Source organism: Coloeus monedula (assembly GCF_965178545.1).
Source record: "Coloeus monedula genome assembly, chromosome: Z".
NCBI lineage: Eukaryota > Metazoa > Chordata > Aves > Passeriformes > Corvidae > Coloeus > Coloeus monedula.
Genome location: NC_138822.1, coordinates 41054698 through 41074981, shown reverse-complemented (window position 1 = coordinate 41074981; position 20284 = coordinate 41054698). Strand labels below are relative to the sequence as shown.

At 38.1% G+C, this 20284-nt stretch overlaps 1 protein-coding gene across 2 annotated transcripts in view; it reads left to right on the top strand.

The window, feature by feature from the left end:
• SLC24A2 (solute carrier family 24 member 2) overlaps window positions 1-20284 on the top strand; it is a gene marked incomplete at both ends in the record, with an annotated part of 105739 nt that overhangs the window by 34821 nt on the left and 50634 nt on the right. For both annotated transcript variants that reach the window (XM_082301162.1, XM_082301161.1), the window contains one exon: window positions 19874-19912. In XM_082301162.1, the coding sequence (XP_082157288.1) occupies window positions 19874-19912 (39 nt within the window). The remainder of the gene's footprint in view (window positions 1-19873; window positions 19913-20284) is intronic.

Here is a 20284-nt window from a genome sequence, read left to right as displayed (position 1 = left end):
TGGTGCTGTGTAGGTCTGTACCAGCATTTAAACCAAGAATTTATCTGCAGTATAAAGAATGTAATTCTATTTTCTGTCTAGAAACAGGAAAATGAGATCTAAATCTAGGTCAAGCAGTTGACACCTTCCTTGTTGGGTTTCACATTTCTTTCTAGCTCTTCCTTATTGTGCATAATTGAGACCCTTTACCTGCCCAAAATGAAGGAAATGCTAAAATGCAAAACTGCAAAGTACTGGTATGAAGTACTGTTGCTGCACTCCTTGCAGCTTCTTTAGGGCTTTGTCTGACCACTCCCCCAGCTGACAAATCTGTGACTTTCCCTTCACTTGTAAACAGCTCTTACCAAAATGTATAGACTGGCAGGTGAGTACCCCCTTTGTAAAGAAAATGTTAGTAAGATATAGTGTACTAAGCCAAATTCTGTAACTATCATGTGGGAAATCTGAGGCTGCTTTACTGAGGTGAATGGAGTTCCTCTGGTGCACAGTTGTCTGACATCTAAGTAAACTTGTGAATTAACATTGTTTAAATAAAAATATGGGTGTATTGAGGGGAAGAGACCTTTCTTATTACGGAGCTGGCATTCGGATCCCTTATGTCACAGCAGACCAGAAATCTAGATACATAAGGCTGTAAGAAATGGATATTCTCACACTGTGTGGGAATAAATTTTGTCTTTAGAAAGTATGTGAATGAGTTTTGAGGCTTTTAAGAGAAAAGTGCTGTAGTACCCACAGACCTGTGCTAGCACACGCAGGAAGTGTCCAGGGATAAATGTATTCTTGTTCTAGTAGAAGAAATGAATGCGAGGTCTTGTTTCCTCCCTTCTCCCAGGTAAAGTTATGCCCCAGCTCTGTCCCAGCAAATCACAGGGAGGAAAGAGATGTCACAAATTTGTCTGGTCAAATACCAGATCCTGATTATCCTTTCCATTTGCATAAAGGACAGCACAGTTGATCTAAGCTGACTCTAAAGCACCTCTGGTAAGAGTGATTTGGATAGCCTAAGGATCTTATATTTAAATGCGACTTAAGTCCACTACTAATTTTATTCCATTTGAAGGAAACATATTTGTGCAAAATTACTTAGAACTTATCTAAGTTGTCCAGCAAAGCAAAATCCACATACAGATGGAAGTGAGATTTCATCATTGTTTCTGTGGTTCCTTCGAAGGACTGTAGAAACAGTTTGCAGTTTTCTTCACTAACCCTGCTATTACCCTTCAGTGCTCATCATCTGTGTGGGAGAAGCAGCAGATCAATGTTTGCCCCAAATCCACAGAGGACTACCCTTGTTCTCACTTCAGTGGTTTATAGTCAACTGCAGTAAAGGAGCCTTAACAAAATTTCTTCTGTGCTGGTCTAATCTGGTGATCTACACAGACATTCATTTTACTTAGATGTAGGACAGGACACAACAAGGAGAATTATGTGACTCCTGCCTTTGGCTGTGTGTATCTGTACCAGGGATGCTATGAGAATCAGTACACAGCAAGGAAAGAAGACTCATTAATCACAGTGTGGACGTGGGCTTCCACTGAGATTTGGCTTAGTCTTCCTGGGTCTTATATAAAAGTCTTTTAATAATAAAATATTGGAAGGAGAAATTCATGTTATCCAGAAAGATTCAGTATGACGAATGCTGTAAAATAGATGCAGAGTACTTCACAAGCCACTTGACGGATGTGCAAAATGCAGGTGAAACACAGCAGCCATGTGGCAACATACTTACAACAGTGTAGGGCAATGTAAATAAAAATAAAGAAAACTGTCACACTCTGCAATAAATATTTAATATAGACCAAATAGCCCTGGTTTTCCCAAGAGGTTTCTTAGTCTCTCCCTGTCTCAAATTATTGTGTTGTTTTACAGTGAACTGTTGCTGTCTTTCAGAGAGAAATAAAGGGATTTTCTGTGATAGACAGAGAGAACTAAAGGTGTTAAAATCAGTAGAAGTTTAACACTTCAGGAGCAGGCTTAGTGGTTTTCAGTCCACTCTTTCAAAAATGCTTCGTAAAATAAACGCAATCATTACATTACTTACATAAGGCTTAAAATAAACTAAAAAATTACTGAAATTTCAATGCTACAATCTTTCCTCCTGCAAGCTCTCTGACTGAACAAATCAAAGGTTTTGTGTTGGGATATGGATACTTTATTTTAGCTTGCACTGTAAAAATATTTTTTATTAGTTTCATGTCATTGAGACCAAACCTGGAATATCTAAATCTGAAAAAAACATTAAAACCATCTAATTGTATACTTAACAAGTGTTATAATATATTCTCTAGAAATCCAAACTCACCACACTCACTTTTTCTGAACACTGCTCAAACATGCAGATGGTGAGCACTATTTAGTGACAATAAAAATGATAAATATGGTGAAGGGATTATTTTTGTGTCCACTCAGTTCATCGTCCAAACAAAGTGTCTGAACTACTAGTCTTTGTCATCTAAGACTTTCTGACACATACCGTCATTTGATGTGCTGTGTTGTTACAGTATCAGCTGGCATGAAAAAAGTGAAGAAGAAAAATAATAAAATCAGTACTACTTGAGAAGATCAACCCTGGCCTGTTGTTGGAGTCAGGCAAAAGATGACTTCACTGCAGGTTCTGTTTATTGCTGCAGTTCCCGTGTCTAATATAGTAGTTACATTTTACCATGGAAACAGACTCATCTTTTTATTTCCAATCATAATCAGTATGGTATTGTTCAGTTGGCTTATCTGTAAAGCCTTTCTAATTGTTATTTTTGGATTACAATTGCACATGGTCCTGGAAGTTAAACTTTCGCAGTGCTGGGAAAGGAAAGGCAGTTAAAATTAAAGAAAATGTAAAGAAATAGTTTGCCAAATTGGGGACTTTGCAATTAAGTGAGAAACAGTACATAATTTTACTGAATTACTTCATTTTAACCACATTTACTAGAAGGACAAAAGAATGGCATTTCTGTGACTCTGGAATAATAAAGCTTTGGAGATGAGAAATACCAACCGTATTTCTGCCATGAATGCTGCAGAAATTAATGAGTGGCATTGCAGTGATGAATACATTACCATTCTTCCTGTCATTTGATTATGATTATTTTGAGATATGTGCATGAAGTCTCATGTCTGAGAATACGATTTCACATTTATAAAACCAGTACTGTAAACCATTTTCATTCAGAGGCATGAAAGCTAGGTTTTCAACATAAATTAATAGACTGCCATTGAGGGCAGCAAATGTGCACCTATTTTCTTATGGCAGAAAAGCTAGGATTATTACTTGTGATGTTAGCACATGACACTCAATAAAAAAATTTAAGAAATATGTTCTAAGCTATCTATACCTGTGATTGGCCCTACTCGATGTACCAAAAGAAGACAAAGGCTAAGGACATCAGCACTTCACTGAGTTAAAACAAAATAGCTAGATTGCAAAATGGCAACCTCCAAAGAATGCTAGCTAAAAAGTTCATTTTAATTTAGTTTTGTTGAACTTGCCTGTTATGATGAGCACAGAAATTTATCTGTAAGCAGGTTCTGAATGAAAGTGAGAAGAATAAAAAGGAAACAAATGCTTGTGGAGAACATCCAGAAAAGAGTGTGGAGCAGTAGTTACAAATAGTAAATGGAGCAGAGATGACCAAGGGAATATGTGTCTGATGCATTTTGCAGCAGGTGAAATAGTGCAAGCAAGTAAAAATATAAATAGAGTAAAGGAACCAGTGTATGTTATCCTTTGTCTTAATGAATGAAAAATCCTTTTAACAGAGAAGACATTTTTGAATATTTAAAGCATGGCACTATATGTTGTAAGAGCAGGAGAAGTTTCTTTTCTAACAGAAGCTGAAACACAGAAAATTGTCATAGAGAATGATTTCTTCAGCCTTCATTATATCACTAAGGAGGCATCATGCTGAGCATTTAGACTGGAGACAGATCAAAATGCAGATGCTTTATTTGGTTACCTTAATAGCTTAATAGGCTTTATGGATTATTAGTCTCACAAGCCTTTTTGAGCTTATAAAATCCTAATGTATTTGCTATTAGAAATGATGAGCTCAGTCCCGAAAACTCTTACTTGTATGAGCTCCTTGGTGTGCTGCCTGATCTTTAAGGGTCTGCAATACCACTGTTCTGTGCTTACAAAAATATTGTAGAAGACAGGAAGTGCAAGAAATTCCCAAGGGGAGCCAGTTAGCCTCTAAAACTACCTTGTTCCACTCCACTCAGTCCCTTCCTAAGGGTTTTTGCTCCATTTGCGCTCATGCTAACCAAAAAGCAAATGGATTTATGTAGAAGATGTTAATCAAAACCGTATTTATTTAAAAACTGTGGGTTTGGGTGGCACTGATGAGGAAGAGGAGTCATCACGTAGAGCAGGAGTGTCAGGCTACAAAGTCTGTTCAACTGCATTTTAATTCAGAAATCTATCTCCTCACAAATCTACTCCACAGTACATCTCCCCTAGTTTGCCATGGTTTTTCCAGGGATAAAGTTACACTGCTGTTATCCCCTAAACTGCTGGGTGACCATCCATTTGTGTATTCTAGCCTTGCTTTTTGTTTTGCTTTATGATGCTGATTTTTTTATACTAGACCAAGTCTCCTTGACCTTGAAGTTAATTAAGTCCCTTTATATTGTCATCCTTGGTTCAAAATTGATGCTGATGGGAGTTTAGCCATATGACTACATTTCTGGCTAGAGCTACTACAGCAATAGCCTTAAAACATCTTGGAGTGGAGTTACTTGAAAAGGTGTAATGAAGCATTAGTTATGAAAACTAGTTATGAAACTTGATGATTCTTCAGTGTTCAGGGCTCTCCAGTTGACAGGCTGCTTTTTTTGTTTAACAGTGACAACTGTTTGATATTTTTATAGGTTTTTTTCTAGATGTTTCTCTCATTCAGTGGTATAGTTCAGGGAGGAGAGAATGACCAAGCACTGCTGCAAGACTTTCTGAGTCAAGTAGCATAAATGTGTACATTTTAGAGTGAACCGACAGGGGTCATAATTGCATCTCTCCATGACACTTACTCAAAACAAATTCAGCAGACAAATTCACTGCCAGCAGAGTAGTTCTGTCGATCTTCTGTGGAGAAATGAGATTTGCACTGCATGGCATTTCCCACCCAGGTATTTAAAGTTCTGTCAGATATTTCTGGCCACAGCAAAGGTCATATGTAACTTTTAGTCCTAAGATCAGTGACAGACCTAGCAGAAAAGCTGGCAGTTTTACAGAAAAATGCAAGACAAGACAGTGAATACATTAGTGCTATAAAACTTAGTAATGAAAAAGAAAAAGAAAGAAAGAAATAAGATTGATTCAGAAAGTGTTGAGGGGAAAAAAATAACACAATGAAGTGGTCCTTCTTCTGAGAGTATCAGACTGAAGACCAGAACAGAACCAGACTGAGAATCCTGAATCAAAACTTTTTCTGCAGGACATTCTGAAACCTTTTTCATTAAGCATGTGGACTGGGATTATTTCTGTTTAAGACCCTAACATTGTAATTATCTTTAAAGTACTTTAAAAAGGCATAGGAAGAGTTAATTTTTTTGTTCATGTGCAAGAGTGAGTCCCCTACTACTGAAAGCTGAAGTTTCCCTTAGAAAAACCTAAGAAGCTAAGAAAAAGCAGCTATGAAGCCATAACCTTTTCAAGAACCCTTGGTCTTGGTGCAGTCATGGCTGAAAAGTTTTGCTCATACCTTGGGGGAGATAAATACAAAAGTATGGGATATAATGTATAAAAAGAGGGTTTGCTTCTCAGTGTATACTAGACTAGCTCTTGCATAGTGCCACACCACCATGTTCAGCCCTTTAATGCAGAAATGAAACTTGCTTGCTTTAACTTGTTTAATCCTAGTAAGTGGCTTATGCCAATCTACATTTACAAGGTTGTCCTCACAAGGATAAAGCAGCAAAAATAGCATTTTATAAATGAAACTGAGATTCATCTTCATGGTTTCTAAAATCAGAAGAATTGGTAGGTATTAGACACTGAGCATAACTTTTGAGTAAGCAATAAATAAGGAGTATTTAGAGGAGATAAATTACCTAGAAGATTAAATACTTTTTTTTCACCAGGAAAAAGCAGTTCATAAAATTTAGATCACAGTGCAAGATTTCTCTTCAACTAATGAAAGAAGGAAACAAATTAATTAAGAAAATCTAACGTATTTTTTTCTACAAAAGTCAGGCATGCAGACATCACAATAAACTGTGAGATCTTAGGTGGCAAAAACAAAGTGCAGAAATTATTCTAGTTCTCCTTTCTGTACAGGGCTACACATTCTGAGAGACAAAATGCCTGAAGTAATTAAACAAATTAGTTCTCCAATTACCTGTTGGAAGAACTACGTGAAAAATGATAATAAAAGACTTTCTGCAAAGGCTTTAAATCTCTGTATTTCAATTAAATAGCAAGCAGGGTATGATTATAGAAAATTCATAGCTGGGTGATGCCAGTGAAAAAAAACTTCTTTCTTAATGCATTTTATGTAAGTAGAATCCACATTGCCACATCAGATTTTTACAACTCTGTGTGTAACATCTTTTTTGCAGAACTTGTCATGAAAGTGATTAGGTTTTGTTTGTTTGGAGCATTTCTACTTCTAATTCTGTTGGTGTTCTGATACACTTAATTGTCTTTAGCTACAAGATATGCACGGTCTTTCTTACTAGGTTTTCAAAGTACCTTCATATGAAGGCCCCTTTATTGGGTGTTCTTTCATGGTTCTGGAAGGCATAATCATCTTGTGCCACAAATGTTTCCAAGATCACTGTGGTTTTCATAGGAAAAGATGCAATCACAGATCTCAGGATTAGTCTTCTTTGGGAAGTCATGGTTGGACAGATTTAGTCAACAGGTCTACATTTCTCTGAAAGATCTCTGTGTTTCTGAGAGATAAATTGCATAAATCAGTGCCTTCCCCCCAAAAAATCAGTGGTTAAAATTCAACCTGCCTCGGGTCTGTGACTGCTTCTAGGGCAGAAAAGAAACACTTTATAGACAGAAAATATAGGCAGTCATTTGATCTTTTATTTAATAAGAAGGTAGGTAAGAGAAAAGCACCTGTGGGTAGCATGGTTTCTTCAGGCTCACAAAAATTGGTACTTTCTGTGTTTTGGCAGCATTTTTGTCTATTTTAGTTTTCCATCTCTTGCCTTGTTTTCATCCAAGATACCATGCCTTTTTCTGTGGCGTAAACCAAAGAATGAGCTTTTCTGTATTAATACAATTGCAAATGAAGCTGGTATAGCAGTGTTAGCCAATTTATTTCCATCAGTGGAATTAATATATGTAGCTTCTCCACAGAACTGATAAGAATCTGGAGAGCACTTCTTCCAAAGAGTGTACAAAAACGTCGATTCTATGTTGGCTTTTAGGTCCAAAGTCTTTGTTGAAATGACCAGTCCATTCCCGTGCAAATCTGTATTTTGTCATTCTCTAGCTGTGCCCAAAAGATTGCTAGGGATTGGAAATGCTGTGATAGATTCTGTTAGTACCACAAAATCTGCAATCACCCAAGTCGATTCCCCAGTCCTTTTTCACAGATGGCACTACTAATCCAGCAGACGGGAGCAGCTCTTCTTTATACCCAACCTGAACAAGCCGTCAGCTAGAAATGAGACACGAAAGGGTTGGAATCCTGTTATAGTTCCTGCTTTGCTATCCATTAATGAGCTCAGAGAGTAGTTTATAATGTTGTCCTTACTTGCCTGTGACTCTGACTGCGGTGGAGGTCAGGAGTGAAAGCAGAGAGTGGTGTGGCACGTGGCTGAGCCACAGCGTGACTGCTTGGTGGTGTGTGAAGCTGCCCTGGATGCTGCTGTTGGGAGTGGCCAGGCATTCCTTTATCTGGGAGAAACAGTGGCACAACTCACCATAATTTGCTATAGCATTAGGGAAGGAATTTTAATAGCGTATTGTTTTTTTAAACAGCTGTTGCTGTGCGAGCTGACTAGCATAGGTAGGATATGAAGTGACTTAAATGCTGTTTGCAGAAATATTCAGGCAATTGGTCCTTTTGGAACAGTTGAACTCTCCAGATCATCAGTGCAGTTTGATCTAGCTTGTCAGGGTAAGTAACTGGATCTTGAGCCCACAGTTTTCTCAGCTCTCAGTGTTGTGTGTCAGACACCTGTGACTTTAAACTACACCAAAGTCTCAAAATTTTTGCATCTGGCTGTTTGTTGGGAGAGGCTCCAGGCTGAGGTGACAAAATGCCAACAATCTGCAGGGCGGAGCTAGAGCCTGACTGTATGAGTTCAAAAGCCCTTGTCAGGAAAGATCTGGGAAAAAGTGTGAAATAGGAGCACATCATAGGGATAAACTTTATTATGACCATAATAAAACCATCATTTGCATTGCAAAATGTGTTTTTTTATTTTCACTGTATTTTTGCTTTATATCTACATCATGAGATGGACACCTTCTTTCAGCATGCTGTGGAATAAGTATCACCTCTTTTCCTGCATGAACAACCAGATCCTGCTCTCAGTTAATTTAGTTTTATGCTAATCCCATGACATTAATTCAAAGTGGTGTGAAATCAGACTTTGAGCCAGTTTTTTGTTGTTGTTGTTTTAATCTATTGGACATATGCCAGTGTCCCCTGTACTTGTTATTTTTTTATTAAGATTATGATTTTACCTGTTCTTCTTAATTTTTGTCACGTAATTGCTAAATCTCTGTGAACCAGAATGCAAAGGTTTTGCTAATTTAGATTTAACTAGAATATTGAAAAACATGATTGGTTTGAGAGGCGATTTCTGTGGTTGTATGTAGGAAAGTTCAGTTTGCACACAAAACACTGTTGGCAGGAATTGAACAGTGACAGTTCTAATGATTCTGTCCCTTTCAATAAGCAAGGTTTTGAACCAAAATATTAAAAAATATTTTTATGTAATAAGCACACTTCATATATCACCATTGACATCCACAGAACAACTGCAGAAATCTATTTATGAAGCATATTAAAAATGTGCATACACAGAGATGCTGACTGTAAAATTGCCAGTAAAGCAAACAGGAGGCGGACAGACTTCAGGAGTTCTAATCTGTGTTTGTCCTCATTCTGTCCACACACTGTTTCACAAATGGAAAGGTGACTCTACAAGATACAGATACATTTATTTCTTTGACTCTTTTCATCAGCATTACAAGCACAACAGCTGGTTGATGTAAAAGACCATGTCTAGAACCCCACATAATAAAAAGTAACTTAAATTCATAAAGTCCTGATTGGATACTCACAAACTCCCACATGAAAGAACCATGTTTGCTAACCATTTAGCTTGAAACAAACTGCAGTTATCCAAATTTCAGGTGAATATTTTGAAAAGAATCATGCGTGCATTGTTTACTGAAGTTTTTACATGCTTGCAGAATGATTGCAAAATCACATTGAACTAGAAACATGTAGAGTCATAGCAATGGGAATTTTCCAATTTATGGATTACTTCTGAGAGATTAAGACTGCAAAACATATTGTGATTTCTGTTCTATCTTAAGTGAAAGTTTTCTTTTTATCACTCAGTTAATTGTATTAAAATGTTATCTTAGGGAACTAGATTGTTTCCTCCTGGAGCAACCAAATTCTTGAAGATACAGCAGTATGTATACTACCTGGAAACATTTATTTTGAGATGTTAAAGCCAAAAACATGCTAACCTGGAATGTAGCCACAGGAACTGGAGTTTGACTATTAAATAATCAGCAAATGTATATACTAAGGCTCAGAAAATATTTTTACGTGTCATAATGGAATTCATACCCAGTGTATTTCATTAAGAGGGCCCAGCTTTGCTGTGCAAGTTCAGCTCTTAGTTCCAAATCCCCTCTGTCTTGGGTAACTTCACTCAATGCAAGGATGTAGTTTTTGTTAAAAATTCTCCCCAATTCTTCCATTTTGTCTACCTTTTACACTGAAGAAAGACTATTTGGGCTGGGTAGTATTGAAAGAACTGAAAGCCTTCTTGTTGGTAAGTGCAGATAGTTATGACCATACTTCTTACTGAAAGCAGATAGCTGAAACAGTGGGAGCATCCCTCTCAGATACAGAGATGTGCCAGTCCCTGAAACAGAAGTGTTCTTGGTGGACCAGATTCCAGTGGGTATTGTGTGATGTGCCTGCCAATGAGATGGTAGGAAAATAAAGGCAGCAGGAAAGTCTAAGATACAATGAAAGAAGCACAGATGTCAGAGACTGAAAATAGTTCATGCCTCAAACACTGATATAAAGTTTTGCTCATTATAAAGAAGCTACAGCCAAAGAAGCTTCCCTGAAGAGTGGGACTTTGAACTGACAGTCAAACTGCTGATTAGATAAAGGGAAGCCCATTGTTCAATCATCCCGGGCTGAGTTTGGGGTGGGGGGGGAGAGCACAGCTCACAGAAGCCAGGTTTACACAGACTCCCCCAGCCGAGGGGGGAGGAGGAGGTTTTGGGTGCATGGTGCAGCCTCTGGTGAGAGGCAGTGAGCACCCATCCTCCAGCTACACAAACCGGCCCAGCTGTGGAACCCCCAACCCCACAGGCCACATCCACGGGACATTCCCGTGAGAGGCTCGGCCCCACAGGGCTGCACATGGTGCAACAGACCCAGAGTCTGCTGTGAGAGACTGACCCCACCCCCGGGGGACATGGCCGGACACTGCTACCTGGCTCGAGGGTATAGAAACCCATTGGATTCTAAGCTTTTTGGGGGCACCTTCACCACCAAGAAGACCAGCTGGAGAGGATCATCGAGGCACCAGTGGGACCCACGGAGGGGTGATATTCTTTTTATTCTGTCTCTGTCACTCTTCATCCCCCCGCCTATTTTCTATTTCTTTCTTTCTCCTTTTCTCTTTCTCTCACATTTACTATACAGTGAAACCCATATTATTGTCACTGGCATGTGGTCTCATTTGCACCTTAATTCGGGCAGAGGCATTTCCAAAGAACCTTAAAACTGGATCATAACAACAGGTTCTGGGGGAAAAATCATGAGAGGAAAAGACCTCATAACTGTCTATAACTTCCTCTCAAGAGGAAGCAGAGGGGGAGGAACTGATCTCTTCTCTGTGGTGGCCAGTAACAGGACCCGAGGGAATGGCCTGAAGGTGTGTCAGGGGACATTTAGGTTGGATATTCAGAAAAGTTTCTTCACCCAGAGGGTGGTTGGACAGGTGAACAGGCTCCCCAGGGCTGTGGTCACAGCACCAGCCTGACAGAGTTCAAAAAGTGTTTGGATGCTGCTCTCGGGCACACGGTGTGGCTCTTGGGGATGGTGCTGTTCAGGGACAAGAGCTGGGCTTGATGATTCTTGTGGGTGCCTTCCAACTCAGCATATTCTGTGATTCTGTGATTTTATGACAGACGCAGACTGTGCATTTGGGGAGTAACTGATGGCTAAAAGGATGCTTACAGCTGGGCTAATGGCATGGTCTTGTGCTTGTGACTTCTGCAGTGCTTAGAGATATCAGACTTTAATTTTAATTGTAGTGGAATGGAATTAGATAAAAGATGGATGGAGTTACTGTGAGTTTCTCTTCTCTTGCTAATTGAAGGACCTTGCAGATTGTGATTTTGGCTGGTGTCTATAATAACATTTCTCAGCAAAAGTCGCAGAGAAATTTCATGTTTTGCAGTGAAGCTCACCTGGCAGCTTACAGGTGAAGAAATGCTTTTGTCATAGGCTGTAAATGGGAAAAATAGGTGAAACACTGATGAGAACCTGAGGTAGGACCCGTAGCTGCTTAGGCTGCCACCCTCACTACTTCACCATGAACTCTCTCTTGCTTTCCTGTAGATACGGTTTCCTGTGACATCCATGTATGTCCTCCCTCACTCCAGCACATCTGCTTTCCCCAATCCCTTACTCTCTTTGATCACAAGGGGAATTACCGTTGGAGCTGTATGTTTAGCTTAAATAGTAATTAGGAAGCTGTTCTGGGAGGACCAGATTTTGCAGGGAAGAGCAGCAAGAGCCACTGCTTCTTCATGGACAGTGGTTTCCCTGCAGGCATCTGGGTCATAGTTGTAGGGACAAATCGGCAGTATGAAAGGCAATGTGAAATAGCAGACTGATGAAGAAAGGTGAGCGCAGAGATTGTCTGTCTATCCTTGTCTATGCCATGAAGGACACAATTGCTCTAATGATCCAGACACTGAGAGGGAAAATGGGGGAGGTCTGAGTTAAGGTTTTAATGTTATAACCCTGCCTTTAGGAAGAACTGTGTCATTTTGGTCTTTTTGTCTCTTCACAGAAGAGAAGAGATCAGAAGAGATCTTTCTGATCTCTTGTCTCCAAAGGAGTTTAAAGTAATCTGGCACGTGCATACTGCAGATTGTCCAGAACACATCTGGTGGTCTCTAGAATCGCAGCACACAGGGATGCTCTTGCTTTCAGAGCCACAAATCGTAGATCCCTTTCATCTTAGTACCAAGCAGAACATTGTAGAAAAATAGTTAAAAGGCAGGAGTGATCAGAGAAAGACAGAAGCAAATGTCATCCTCTTTTTCTCCTCCTAATTTGAAAAAAACTATTTTATTTTACGGTTGTAGATGAAATTTGGAAATCTGACTTGCTTTTCTGTCCACAGCTCCATTCAGGCACACTCACGGTACAGTGCTGGTTTCTTATCTGCAGGTTCTGCTGTAAAATTTCTTCTCTATTTGTTCATAAAAGATTGTCTCCCTACCATTTCTTACCTCTGCACCAGGTATAAGACAGACCCTTAGCTGGCATTTCCATGTTTCATTTTATAAGAAGGACCTAAGAGGCAGCGATAGAAAAACTGAAAAGGGTTATCTGAAGGATGAATATAGAGGCAGATGGTATTCAATGTCAGTTAGAAGAACAGTGAGCCTGAAATACTGTTGGGTCAAATAGGCAAAATTAAGATATTTTCTTTAAATAGTACTTTGTCTTGGACATGATTTCTAGTTTCACATTGTAAAACTGAGAACATGTAATCCAGTTAGTGGGTGAACAAAAAAATTAAACCATCATATTTTAATTTGTTTTCTTCTTACAATGTTGAAGAATCAGTCTAACATCCTATGGGATGTAAAAAGCACAAGTGTTCTGTGTGCTTTGATTACATGAATTCTCATATAATTTTGTAAACCCATAGGTTCAGACTTGTTACAGATATAAATAGTCCAAAAATATAAAAAGTCTTAGATGTTTGTTAGCTAACAAAACATTGTAAGAGGTACATTTTGATCCTTTACCTATAGCTATTGGAGATGCTGGTCTCAAGATTTGCTTTGTAGCATGCTCCCAGGGATGACAATTTTATGTTTTGAAACATTATTTGAAACATTTGTACCTCATACTACTGTATTGGTGATGCTTTCCTTTAGCCCCGCTTGCTTTTTTTTTTTTTTTTTTTTTTTAATATGTGAGTGAGACCATTTAAAATGTTACTACTGTTTCATGGAAAGGGTAGTCCCACAGGATAGTCAAGGCTTTCCCTTTGATCAGTGTTCTACATTCTATTCTGACTGGGGGAGACATCCTCTTTAGGCAATACTCAGCTAGCTTTCTCAGTATCATTCATTATTTTATATGCCCCTCACGTATTTGTTTATATTCTTCTGGCGGTGTCTATCCTGGGAGCTAGATCAGGCCTTCCTACCAGCTGACAATAAAGTCAGCAGAGTAACAAAGAAGTCACCTGGAGGGGAAAGGCAGCCATGAAGTAAGATGAGAGAAGTGAACAGATCTTGGTGGAAGAGGGAGATGACAAGGGCAGCTGAGGATGTGCTGATTCAGCATTTCCACCCTATGGGCTGTGAAGGCTCATTTCTTCTCTGCAACTGGAGCTGTCCTTCAGGATCTCCAGGGTGCTGGAGGTGGGAAGGCAGTGAAAGTGCAGCCTTTTTGCCCTTGTGATGAATCCTCTGCAGTATACAGCCAACTGACTGCAGTGAAATTTATTCAGGAGCTGCAAATCAGCATAGCAACAGCTGCAGTTGAGATGTGTGAAACGTCTTCCCCTCTGGGAATTATGGTGACCTCTTCTAAGGCAAACTCTGAAACCTCCATAATCTGTAGCAGATCCTTTGTGTATTTAGGCAAGCAGATGTACCAGGAAATACTTTTTTTGCTGGCTTCTTACTAAGTCACTCATGTTTGATTGAGTTGTAAGAAATTAAGAGCAAGCGTCTCCTGTCAGCAGTCTCTATGGTGTAGTTGCAGTTCAGATTAAAGCCTTCCTAGTCCCCTCCTTACAATTTGCTTCTTCTTTCGTGGGTATTTTACTTCCAAAATTTCTTAAGTTTCGAGAACTTATACTTGGAACACTTACTAATGCTTTTTCATGTGACGTTGATGAAGTAGCAGCATATAAAAGACCTTAAATCCACGTATTTTAAAGTTAGCCGCATAAATCCTTAGTGAAGTACTTAAACTGTCACTTGTGAACGCCTGTTTTGTGCATGTATATCTTACAACTACTAAGTATCTAGGTTTCAATTTTTTATTTATATATATATATTTTTTTTTTTTTAAGTATTCTTTTGCCCTCCTGAAAGTTACATAGACATACAGAGCTATGGTGCTAAATTATATGACTCAAAAAATAGCAAGAGGTGACTTCACTGGTAAGTCTTGAAGTGAGGATTAGAGGGACAACTTAAAACCGCATAATTACTTTTGACACTAAGGTGATTAAAAACTCCTGAAGTCTTTAAGCTTGAGCTATTACATTGCCACCCTAAGCCAAAGATACCTGACTTTAAGCAAGTTCAGAGAAGGTAAGAGACATGGGGCAGACTCTTCCTTACACATGTTGAATAACTAAATACCATATAGCTGGTTATACAGGCTGACTAGAAGAGCCTTATTTCATACAGTGGGATGCACAGATATCTGGAATTAAATAAGTTGACCTATCTTTAGCATGTGATTTAGCAGCTGATGGCTTACACTATCTATTTGTCACTGCTCAAATCAGCTAGGATGCATCTCTTCTGAACATTTATGAGGATTCACTATGTGTATGCACATTGGGTAATTGTATGAATAGACTGGCATAAAAGAGACAACTGATCTGAATTAACAAAGCCATTTTGCTTTTTCTAGAGCTACAGCTTTCACACTAGGTGTCTGTAAACAAGCAGTTAGAAATGGAGCCAGATATTCCATTTTGGTGGTCCAGCTTAATGTCTTTGGATGTTCAACCTCTAATTTAATAAATTCTTCATTTTGATGAGTAAAGCAATTTTACAACCTCAATTTCATTTTGTATATGGTTGTTTTGAATCATATTTACTTTCTTCAGCAATACAGAAATCTGCTTTGTTAGGTAAAACTCTCTGTTTTATTTTACTTTTAAGAAAGGGGAAAAGAAGAAAGAAGGCAAAGTGAAAGAGAACTTTAGTGTATTTTTCTAAAGTGTGCTTACTAAAGCTTTTTCTTCCTCTGTTTTAAATAAGATCCAAGGTGTTACGCTGTGTTAGTTCACAGTCTAGATTCAGATACTGACATCTAAGCAGTAATATAGAAGTTGAAATCCGTACCATCAGTTTAATATAGCTTAAATACAGAAGTATTCCCTTACTTACAGCCTTTCTACAGAAATAATCTAGAGAGTGGGGTAGTGAGGTACATTTCTTTCAGTTATAAGGTGGTACTGGCCCCACTGCAGCACCTGACACAGGTTCTGCAGGTGGTGATGGTCAACTTTTTATTTCCATGGATACTAGAATTTTAGTTTAAGTATATTGAGACCACTAGGATTTGATCTTTCCAACCATCAAGTAGGCAAAAGTTTGGCCTGTTTTGGAATATTCACAGAAAGGAGCTCTAAAGGATTCTAATTTGGTAAAATTCAAAGATGTATCTATTAAGAGAACAAGATAAAATAATACCTTCATTTTTTGGTTTCTTTACTAAGCTCATTAGGCCTATTTCTGAAATCTGCCTAGCTGAACTTGTTGCTTGGATTTTAGTTAAGTCTTAACCTGACTTACCATATAATTTCAAACAAATGCAGAACAGTTCTATTCCAAGGGCCTTGCTAGCATTCCTTAGGATACTGGTTTTTAGAAATTAACGGAACTGTCTTAGGTTAACTGGATTGACTTCAGTGGCTGCCTTTGAAATCTATCTCATTTTTCTGCAGTTCAGTCTAACAAAAAACCCTACAGACCTTAAGTGGAAGATTAGAGAATCCTAAAAAAATGCTCCAAGAAAATTTACCATCTGTAATTTGTCTGAGGACTGACAAGTGATGACTCAACTGCCAGCTGTAAAGTTGTAGTGTCCAGATGCCACTTTTTAAAACTGGCATAAGAGGGAGAAGCAGAAGTCCTGCACTAGAAAGCATCTTGAGACAATTATGCAAATTCCTGTCTGGGCTCATATAATACAGTAATTGGAGACACCATATTGCTTTCAGCACCACACTGCCCACCAACAAACATCATGAAATGCCATTATTCCCATAAAAGCTGATTGATTGATTGATTGATCGATTGATTTTTAACAGCTTTTCCTTACTATATTTGGAAAATATTTATTAAGCAGAAAAGAGATGTGAACCCACACTGCAGAAAGGGTGTTGAAATCCCATTATGTTTTTACCTGCTCTTGTTCGACACTCCGCTTTTCTCATGTTAGGAGAAGAGAATGGGCAGTCCAGTTCACTGTTTCTGGCTATTGAACCTTTAACACGGAAGCTTCAACTAGAGCAACAACTGCTCAAGCTGCAGACAGTTTTGTTACGAGGCATCCCCCCAACAGGGATATTCTGTGTCAAATACCTAGAGGTTTTTATAAATTCTGCTCCTCCTTTGGCTGTCATGATGGCCTTTATGTCAAAGGAAAGCATTGGGAGACTCACCAGTTACTTAGTGAGCTGTCAACTCTTGCATGAATTACTCAGAACCCTGTTTTTCAACAACGTATGTTCTCAAACAAGGCAAAGAAGTTGTCCTGTCCAATCACTGATGGACTTAGGGCATTGAGGAAAAGAGATGTGTGAAAAGGATACCAGAGACCATTTCTCCATAGCAAGTAGGCATTTTTTATGTATTCTTCCTGAAATAAAATGTTTTAAGACTTTTTAGCTCATCTGAAGCAAGCTTGAATGCATGATCATCGATACGGGCAGGAGGATGAACAAATTCTTATTGCCTGCCGTGTGGTACAGGGGAGCCAACAAATACCCCATTGAATTCTCTAAAAAAAATTAGGGATCTGTCTAATGATTAATCATTTTATAATTCTGATAAAAACATTATAATGGATTGTGCCCCAAATACTTTTGAATAAGAAGGTATGCTAGAATGTGGTTTTTTTTCACTTTGCAGAATCATAATAAATTCATGGTTTTAAAGAAATTATAGCATAAAATTGCAAAAGGTAATTTTTACTAGTAAAGCCTTCAGAAATATATGTACTGTATAAGACATGGAACCTTCATCTCTTTCTGATCCTGAGGGAACTAACATGCAACAGTTGCCATGATGTAAAAACAAACCTGTCTTTACAGAAAACGTGTATTTTCTTTAAAAAATCGTTGTTGAGTGTGTCCACAAATGAAGTATTTGCTCCCACTGCAAAAAGCACCACAAAATGGACCAGTTTTAAGTGTTGTCCCAAATTAAAAGACTGCATAAAATGCCTACATACTAAATGTTCCTGCAAGGGAAAATGATACTTTAAGATACTTTCCCATGCAGTGTATGATACCAAAATTAAATAGCAAAGACCATGAAAATGCAAAACTTGCCGTGAACAATAGGAAAATAGTTTAATTTTCCATCCTGGTGTGGACAAAATGCCATCAAATACTGTAAACAGCAACACAACTGAATTTTCCACTGCCGTAGTTTAAAACACTATTTTAAGCTGGTTTTATTGTTACTCCAGGATATAATCCAGGAATTATAAGTATTTAATATCACCAAAATGTCAAACAATTGTTTACATTCCTGATTTTGAAATTGTCCTGAATGTTTCTGCTATAAAATAACTACACTGGCAAGTCAAACTCAGAAACAATTACATGGCTAATCATGTGTGGAAAAAATGATTTAAAAAATCTATTTCATGGTGTATACCCCAGTTTGTATTGGCAAATAATTGAATTATTTCTCACTTTTGTTTCCTTAATGTATATGGAAAATGTGTTTCATTATTCTTTCTCTTTATTATATATGTAATTATAGCATATAATTTAACTAGTACAAGATAATTATCTTGTACTAGTTAAATTATATGGTACAAATTATCAACTAGTTGTTTTTATACATTCATTCAGCTTCATCCCATTCCCTTTCAAATAAATGAGAAGTGTCTCCTTCAACATGAAATTCTGAAAGGTGATAGTCTTCAGACCTTTGTCAGGTAGAAAGTACAATTTACTCAGTTTCGTCAATTATATGTTCTCATATCTTTCAATATTAAAAATAAAAAATAGATTTCCTATCTTCAGAAAATCAAAGTTCCGAATAGTGATTTTTTTTTTTTTAACTTTCATTAAAGTTCCAGGTCTGCACGTTCATCCGAGTACCACAGACTTTACTTCTGTAACTATAGCCACTGATCCTTAGGACTCAACTATCCTAAACTGCTTTTTCCTGAGACAATAAAAGCTTTTCCCAGCTTGTCCTTTTTTCTTTCCTGAAAATTTTGCTGTGAGATGGATTTTTTTTTTCCATGAAGGTCCCTTGAAATACTAATACATAAATTGTGGATTTGCTCATTTGTATCTGAAAGACATATGAATATTTATAATATATAACCATATATGCATACACTTCAGACCAGCATTTTCTAAGATGCATCTACTTTTTAAATGACATTTTAGAACGCAGATTTTGTATTTTCTTTTTGTTTCCTTTTCTTTTTACTCCTTTAAAGGTTCTTTTTGTGGTAGTTTTCCTTGATAGAGCATAGAACTTTTTTTTCTATTGTTTTCTCACACAAGGGCAGATTTATTTTAGAGGTGACAGGTAGTTCCTTTATCAGAACAAAGATGTTTTTGTTGTGTGATTATCTTTACTTTGAGTCAAAATTCACAACTGTAGCAGTACTTTTTTAACAAGGAGTTTCGTTCCGGTTATTCTTGTATTTTTTACGGAACATAAAGAATTTGCTCTGTCATCAGTGTTTGGTCATAGCTGGTTGCCTTCCACTTAACCTTCAAGGTTAATTAACCCAAAAGGCATGTCCAAAAAATTACTGTTGATGTGTGTCCAAAAATGGGTTTCACTGAATGGAGAGACTGATCCATGGAACAGTTGTAATGTAATTTGTTTACTGTGTATCAGATATCACTAAGGAAGAGTCCTTGAGATGGAGAAAATAGTTTAAGACCCATTCCGAGTCTCATTTTCCTTCATGACAGGGTGGTGTGTGCCATGCTGCTTGCCCTTAATCAGAGCTGCCAGTTTGGGCTAAATTGTAATTTGCAGGGAGTGGTTAAACTGAAACGAGGTTTTTCATTTCCTTGCCTCATCTCTTCCTGCAAAATACCAAGGTTACTCCTTTTTAGGCTTTTTGTGGAACAGTTGGTCAATCCTGAGTTTCTTGTTGCCTTTAGTCTTCTATCCTCATTCTCTCAAACTGGTTGATGTACAGGGAGTTTGCCTCCCTGGGTAATTTGCATGAAGTGAACATTGTGATGTGCAGCCCAGCTGCTGTGCCAGGCCCTGAAATGGCAACAGTTCCTGTCCAAGAAACTGACAAGAGCAAAAGACGCTTGCACACTGCACTGTGAATTTACTCTGATTTACTTGATCGGTAGGATGCTTTGAGTGGTTCAAAGATCTATCACAACAGAATTCATAGGATCAGATGTGTGATGTTCTACTGCCTTTCCATTCCCTGTGTGCTCCATCTGACACTTCTTTTTGTTCTTTTTCCCATTCATGCAGTCACCTAATGCTGGAGACAAGGATGACCAAATGTTGACGGTAGGCAGCAATGACACATCTGAGCATTTGTTTCTCAGGAGGGTGGTGAGGCAAGCCTTGCGTTGGTTTAGCATGCATCAACATTCTTCTAAATTGCTGGGATTTCTTTCTCCTCCTATACCGTAATAGAGTTTAAATAATTTTTTTCCAACGATAAAGCAGTGAACTGATTGTCTTTATTGGTTTCAATAATTTCTCGTTTTGTATATGTCTGACGCCAAAGGTTAATCCATGTATTATAGCCAAGTATTATTTTCTTCAGTGTTGGTTTTTTCCCTCTAATTGGATTTCAGGGTCTTACTAGTCAGTAGTCTGTTGGCTCTCACTATCCTTTTTATTGAAACAAACAAACAGCCACAAAACAGTCTTACT